The sequence below is a fragment of the Coregonus lavaretus genome (genome assembly GCF_964263955.1).
Source record: "Coregonus lavaretus genome assembly, contig: HAP1_SCAFFOLD_943, whole genome shotgun sequence".
Classification (NCBI taxonomy): domain Eukaryota; kingdom Metazoa; phylum Chordata; class Actinopteri; order Salmoniformes; family Salmonidae; genus Coregonus; species Coregonus lavaretus.
The window spans coordinates 183,272-191,415 of NW_028162224.1; the positions used below are offsets into that span (position 1 = coordinate 183,272).

Here is an 8,144-nt window from a genome sequence, read left to right on the forward strand (position 1 = left end):
CTACTCTTAACCCTTTGGATGCCATCTACCATAGTGCCCTTTGTTTAATAACAGGAGACAGATTTGATACTCATCAACGCATACTGTATCAAAAGGTTGGCTGGCCTTTGCTAAAGACTCCACTGAAGATAGTGTTATAATAAGGTCAAAACAATGACAATTACGTTTATTCTTAAAAATGTCACACTTTACACAGTTTACAAAAAAAAACATTTCATAAAAGAGTTAAGAAATGTTGCATCAAGCAGAACTCTTTCCTGGACATTGAGGCAAAATTGTGCCATAGTTTGTAATAAAAACAATTAAAAATATTTATAAAAAAATCAAGCAAACTTCTAGGATGTGTATCATCTAATAGTAGCATATGAAGTAATACAATATAATAGAAACACACTAACTAGGACCTTGAGGTTGCCTACTTCAGAAATACAGATATTTTTTAAAGATCTGGTACTCAGAAATATTAACGATTTTACTTAAGAAATATTAAACTTATAAAATGTTCAACTATATTATTATATACTATTATAAACTGGTTAGTTTGGGTCTTGGATGCTGACTGACTGAAACTGCATTTCAGAAGTGAATACTGTATATCAGACAATATACCACGGGTATGGCGTAAAAAATACTATTTATGTTGGTAACCAGTTTCTAATAGCAATCAGGCCAATATACGACGGCATATCCGCTTTGTGTCAAGAACAGCCCTTAGCCGTAGTATAAACCACACAGTTTATAATGGCCAATATTCCACACCCCCTCAAGCTTTATGGCACTTATTTTGAATATATGGGTTTTTGTCAAACTTGTTGAGTTCAGGTCTTCTTGGTTCTGGGTTTGTTGTGTTCAGGTCTTCTTGGTTCTGGGTTTGTTGTGTTCAGGTCTTCTTGGTTCTGGGTTTGTTGTGTTCAGGTCTTCTTGGTTCTGGGTTTGTTGTGTTCAGGTCTTCTTGGTTCTGGGTTTGTTGTGTTCAGGTCTTCTTGGTTCTGGGTTTGTTGACTGCCTTGACTGTAGATCACAGAGGGGTCCTCCTCAGCTGATTGTGCTGCTGCAGGTCTGAAGAGAGAGAAACAGAAATGAAACAAAGGTTGCGTCCCAAATGTTGGCACCCTATACCCTTTATAGTGCACTGCCTTTGTAGTGCACTAAATAGGGAATATGATGCCATTTGGAACGCGAAATGAGCAGTTCCTCAAAACCATCATTACATCAATTCATGTCATAGTAATTTTCTTGAGATGTCCATTGTTGGGTTCGTAGTTTAAGGAAATGACATCACTAGTGGTCACTATGGGTCAACTGTTTTGCTTATTGATGACATCTCCTACAATAAGCAGCAGCATATGAATTACCTTAATGCAGAATATGCTTACTGGGTGGCAGCAGTGGGGCGGTTGAATTTCACAGCAGCGTACTGGACATCCTCGTCCTGTTTCTGGGGTTGAGGCAGTTGGACGGTGGAGTACAGAGGGACTTCCTGGTTTTTGGAGTGAGAGAAGTGGACGCTGGCGTAGTGAACATCATCCTGGTCTACGTTGGCTGCTGTCTGTGTTGCATTAGGGGTCATGGCCATGCCTGAGATGTTGTCATACACTGGACTAGAGTCTCCCTGATGGAGAAAGAGGACAGACAACATGAGGAGTGGAAATGTTCCACAAAGCAATACCCAGACATCACAGTCATCTTCTGATTCCAACAGACTCACCTGTCTATTGTCTGTTGTGTCTCTTGGGTCAGAGGTGGATTTGGAGGCCTTCTTCCTGTTTGTTAATTAATGAATTAATCAATCAATCAATGTTACTATAAATATGTTAAATGTTAAAATAAATAATACAATTCACTCACCTAAACCACATGAGTCCAGAGAGACAGAGGATGAGAACCAGAACAACCACTATGATTCCAACAGCTGTAGTCATAACTGAGGTTTGTTTCCCTGTAATATAATATTTGATGATGTGAGTACATGGCATGATATAATAAACTAAAAATAAACTGAAATACAGGACATTAATGCAATACTTGTTAAGGGATCTTATAACATTACATTTACATTTTAGTCATTTAGCAGACGCTCTTATCCAGAGTGACTTACTCAGTGAGTGCATACATTTCTTTTTTCAAATTTTTTTTTTTTCATACTGGCCCCCCGTGGGAATCGAACCCACAACCCTGGCGTTGCAAGCGCCATGCTCTACCAACTGAGCTACATCCCTGCCGGCCATTCCCTCCCCTACCCTGGACGACGCTGGGCCAATTGTGCGCCGCCCCTTGAGGTCTCCCGGTCTAGTGGCACAGCTAGCACTGCGATGCAGTGCCTTAGACCACTGCGCCACTCGGGAGATTCAAAAATATAACCCAATGTATAGTTATAAACTAAGGAGTAATAACACAAAGTATAATGATTAAGATTAGATTGAAACATGTAGTTTTGTATTGAAGTATTGAAGATGAAACCTGACCTGCTACAATGATCATCAGAGCTGTAGAGTTCTTAGATGCTATTTTATTCCGGGCCTCACAGTAGTATTCTCCACTGTCCTCAGAGCTGATGTTAGTGATATTGTAACTCTGTCCTGATGCTTTTGGTGAGGTTATGTTCTTCTTGTACCAGGTGTATTTGTCCACAGGTGGGTTGGCATCACTGCTGCAGGTCAGAGTCACTGAACTGCCCTCCACTATTTCGCCAGAGGGACTGACTGACACTGAGCTGTCCTTTGGGCCATCTGGCAGACAATATGTATCAACACATTGTTCATACATATTGCTTTACATGAGGAGCATCATGGAACTTACACTTATGATTGAAATAATTGAAATATGAATATAAATATGTGTAACTTAGAAAATAATGTAACAATACAGTGTTTGTGTAGTACCACAGTAGTGAGATGAGTACAATCATGGAACTTGGACATAGATTGAAATAATAGATAGATAGAATAGATAAGAGAATATGTTACTAAAAGAATACAACTGGAGATGGATCACACATACTCACATCTGACAGTGAGAGTCTCTTCAGGAGAGTGGAGATCCTCATGGCCTTCTACATCACAGGAGTATCTGCCTGCATCCTCACTGCTGACTGGGTTTAGGAACAGACTGTTAGATTGGTTGGTTACATGTCCGTTCTTGTACCAGATGTAGGTGGGGTTGGGGTTGTCACTCAGAGTACAGGTGGTGGTGCTACAGGTCAGTGTCACCTTCTGTCCCTCTGTCACAGTGGCAGGAGTCACCTTCACCTGCAGACCTAAATGAAAGGGGATTAAAACACATATCATGAAGTAATAGTTTGCAGTATTGATAAGACGTGACATGCAGTGTTACCTGTGACAGTCAGAGATGTTCCAGGGAAGGTGGGCTCCCAGTTTTGTCTGATCTGTTATGACTCTTAACTTATACTCAGCTGAATCCTCCTCTCTCAGGTCTGTGATTCTCAGGGTGGAGTCACTCTGCATATTTCTCAGGTACTCCACACGACCTCCATACCCCGGGCTCAGGATTTGTGGCGCCTCATCAAGTTTTCCTTTTGTATACCAGTTTGTTTCGGAGACTCTATGACCACTGGGATATGTATAAGAGCAGGATATGTCCACAGATGACCCCTTCAAGGTACAGATACTCTGATGGGTGTAAGTCACGTGGAAATAACTGTGACCCCCAACATCTGAAACACAAGTACATTTTTCAAATGGAGTACATATTTTGAACTGTCAACATCCATTAATCGAAATGAAATAGCAGCCCTACCAATGATGTATTGGATGATTTTGTAAGACTTTAAAAAGTGTATTAGTCACACTCACACACTGCAGGAGAATTGATGCCTTTTACAGCACAGTAGAAGCTGTCTTCAGTTTTTAAGTAGACTGAGTATGAGGGGGAGGAGTCCTCTTGTACAATCTTACTGTTCCTGTACCAGATGTAGGTGGGGTTGGGGTTGTCAGTCAGAGTACAGGTGGTGCTACAGGTCAGTGTCGTTGACCACCATGTAGTGGTCACCTTCACCTGCAGGTCTGGAGTAGATAACAACATTAAATACCTCAATTACCTGTTGTCTAGTTCAAATGAGGCAGGAGTGGACGTTCTCAAATCATCAATTCAGACATTCCTATTTTACGCATACTTTCATATTATTTATATTATTTAAATACAAATTAAGACAATTTTCCAGAACCAATTAAACAGATCAGCACTATATATAACATCACTGTACCTGTAACAGACAAAGTGACTCCAGGATCCCTTCGGTCTGATCTGTAATAAATCTGAACTTGTACGTAGTGGAGTCACTCTCTCTCAGGTCTGTGATTGTCAGGGTGTGGCCATTCTTCTTATCTCTATGGTACGTCACACGACCTTTGTAGTCTGGGTCATCACTCAGACTCACATAATTCTCCACAGCAACAATTTTGGTGAACCAGAAGGTTGTTGTGACTTTATACCAACTGGGATATGTGTAAGAGCAGGACAGTTCCACTGATGACCCCTTCAAGGTACAAATACTGTGGTGTTAGTCACACTCCAGCCATTCTGCCCCAGTACAGCTGAAACCCAGTTAGACATCACAAGGACATTACATTAACTTCAATGTCCTTTGACTCACACTAACACTTTGTTCCCGTAGTAGCTGAGTTGAGACATAGATACTCTTTGGTTGAGTGTGAATGGAAACCGTTTAAAGTGAAGCGGACACGCCAAATGTGTCACTAGTAGAACATGAAAATGTTTTGCTTTTAGAAATATCTGTAGATTGACAAACCAGGCAACTAAAAGATATCGAATGAGACCATACCTGCTACAGACCAGAGAAAGACCACCAACACACTTCCTGCTGTTCTCAAGGCCATTGTTGCATCTCCCACCCTGCAGTCTTAGAAACATAAACAACAGCTCACTCTATAGCTGGTGAATAACTACACCTGATACATTGAAGTATAAACTGGAAATGGGGTACAGGGCCTCATTACTGAAAATGAACCAGGCTCATATTGTGTTGTGTTGTATTGTGCTATATGGTTGTCTATGTGATTACTGTCTGTCTGTTAGTCTATTGCACTATATATGTATGTATGTATGTACTGTATGTATGTATGTATGTATGTATGTATGTATGTATGTATGTATGTATGTATGTATGTATGTACTGTATGTACTGTATGTACTGTATGTACTGTATGTATGTATGTATGTATGTATGTATGTATGTATGTATGTATGTATGTATGTATGTATGTATGTATGTATGTATGTACAGTTCAAGTCGGAAGTTTACATAACCCTTAGCCAAATACATTTAAACTCAGTTTTTCACAATTCCTTACATTTAATCCTAGTAAATATTCCCTGTCTTAGGTCAGTAAGGATCACCACTTTATTTTAAGAATGTGAAATGTCAGAATAATAGTAGAGAGAATGATTTATTTCAGGTTTTATTTATTTCATCACATTCACAGTGGGTCAGAAGTTTACATACACTCAATTAGTATTTGGTAGCATTGCCTTAAAATTGTTTAACTTGGGTCAAACGTTTCGGGTAGCCTTTCACAAGCTCCCCACAATAAGTTGAGTGAATCTTGGCCCATTCCTCCTGACATAGCTGGTGTAACTGAGTCAGGTTTGTAGGCCTCCTTGCTCGCACACGCTTTTTTAGTTCTGCCCACAAATGTTCTATAGGATTGAGGTCAGGGCCTTGTGATGGCCACTCCAATACCTTAACTTTGTTGTCCTTAAGCCATTTTGCCACAACTTTGGAAGTATGCTTGGGGTCATTGTCCATTTGGAAGACCCATTTGCAACCAAGCTTTAACTTCCTGATTGATGTCTTGAGATGTTGCTTCAATATATCCACATAATTTTCCTTCCTCATGATGCCATCTATTTTGTGAAGTGCACCAGTCCCTCCTGCAGCAAAGCACCCCCACAGCATGATGCTGCCACCTCTGTGCTTCACGGTTGAAATGTTGTTCTTTGGCTTGCAAGCTTCCCCCTTTTTCCTCCAAACATAACGATGGTCATTATGGCCAATCAGTTCTATTTTTGTTTCATCAGACCAGAGGACATTTCTCCAAAAAGTACGATCTTTGTCCCCATGTGCAGTTGCAAACCGTAGTCTGGCTTTTTTATGGCGGTTTTGGAGCAGTGGCTTCTTCCTTGCTGAGCGGCCTTTCAGGTTATGTCGATATAGGACTCGTTTTACTGTGGATATAGATACTTTTGTACCTGTTTCCTCCAGCATCTTCACAAGGTCCTTTGCTGTTATTCTGGGATTGATTTGCACTTTTCGCACAAAAGTACGTTAATCTCTAGGAGACAGAACGCGTCTCCTTCATGAGCGATATGACGGCTGCGTGGTCCCATGGTGTTTATACTTGCGTACTATTGTTTGTACAGATGAACGTGGTATGTTCAGGTGTTTGGAAATTGCTCCCAAGGATCAACCAGACTTGTGGAGGTCTACCATTTTCTTTCTGAGGTCTTGGCTGATTTATTTTGATTTTCCCAATATGTCAAGCAAAGAGGCACTTAGTTTGAAGGTAGGCCTTGAAATAGCTGCTATCCATATTGTCTAATGTAGCCTGTTGTCCATATATAGTCTAATGTAGACTGTTATCAATATATAGTCTAATGTATTCTGCTATCCATATATAGTCTATGGTAGCATGTTACACATATATTGTCTAATGTAGCCTGTTATCCATATAGAGTCCAATGTAGCCTGTTATCCATGTATAATCTAATGTAGCATGTTATCCATATATAGTCTAATGTAGCCTGTTATCCATATATAGTATAATGTAGCCTGCTATCCATATATAGTCTAATGTAGCCTGCTATCCATTTATAGTTAAATGTAGCCTGTTATCTATATATAATCTAATTTAGCCTGCTATCCATATATAGTCTAATGTAGCCTGTTATCCATAGATAGTCTAATGTAGCCTGTTATCCATATATAGTCTAATGTAGCATGTTATCCGTATATAGTCTAATGTAACCTGTTATCCATATATAGTCTATTGTAGCCTGTTATCCATATATAGTCTATTGTAGCCTGTTATCCATATCTAGTCTAATGTAGCCTTTTATCCATATATAGTCTAATGTAGCCTGTTATCCATATATAGTCTAATGTAGCCTGTTATCCATATATAATCTAATGCAGCCTGTTATCCATATATTGTCAAATGTAGCCTGCTATCTATGTATAGTCTAATGTAGCATGCTATCCATATATAGTCTAATGTAGCCTGTTATCTATACATAGTATAATGTAGCCTGTTATCCATATATAGTCTAATGTAGCCTGTTATCCATATATAGTCTATTGTAGCCTGTTATCCATATCTAGTCTAATGTAGCCTTTTATCCATATATAGTCTAATGTAGCCTGTTATCCATATATAGTATATTGTAGCCTGTTATCTATGTATAGTCTAATGTAGCCTGTTATCGATATATAGTCTAATGTAGCCTGTTATCTCTAAGAGTCTAATGAAGCCTGTTATCCATGTGGTCTAATGTAGCCTGTTATCCATATATAGTCAAAGGTATCCTGTTATCCATAAATAGTCAAAGGTAGCCTGTTATCCATATATAGTCTAATGTAGCCTGTTATCCATATATAGTCTATTGTAGCCTGTTATCCATATCTAGTCTAATGTAGCCTTTTATCCATATATAGTCTAATGTAGCCTGTTATCCATATATAGTCTAATGTAGCCTGTTATCCATATATAATCTAATGCAGCCTGTTATCCATATATTGTCAAATGTAGCCTGCTATCTATGTATAGTCTAATGTAGCATGTTATCCATATATAGTCTAATGTAGCCTGTTATCTATACATAGTATAAGGTATAGGTTGATACTACTCCTAAACACAACCTACTGTCACTGTGTCTCATGTTAATACTACTCCTAAACACAACCCACCATCACTGTGTCTCATGTTAATACTACTCCCAAACACAACCCACCATCACTGTGTCTCATGTTAATACTACTCCTAAACACAACCCACCATCACTGTGTCTCATGTTAATACTACTCCTAACCAAAACCCACCATCACTGTGACTCATGTTAATACTACTCCTAACCACAACCCACCATCACTGTGTCTCATGTTAATACTA

The 8,144-nt window shown here is 39.2% G+C and overlaps 1 protein-coding gene across 1 annotated transcript; it reads right to left on the reverse strand.

The window, feature by feature from the left end:
• Positions 1-911: 911 nt before the first annotated feature.
• On the reverse strand, positions 912-4,650 carry LOC311119444 (uncharacterized protein; the record flags this gene model as incomplete). The annotated part of the gene is made up of 8 exons (XM_084194137.1): positions 912-1,059; positions 1,377-1,612; positions 1,709-1,763; positions 1,849-1,939; positions 2,466-2,729; positions 3,005-3,137; positions 4,223-4,454; positions 4,613-4,650. The coding sequence occupies 8 exons, from the start codon at positions 4,648-4,650 to the stop codon at positions 912-914; spliced, it is 1,197 nt and encodes a 398-aa protein (XP_084050263.1).
• Between the last annotated feature and the right edge of the window lie 3,494 nt (positions 4,651-8,144).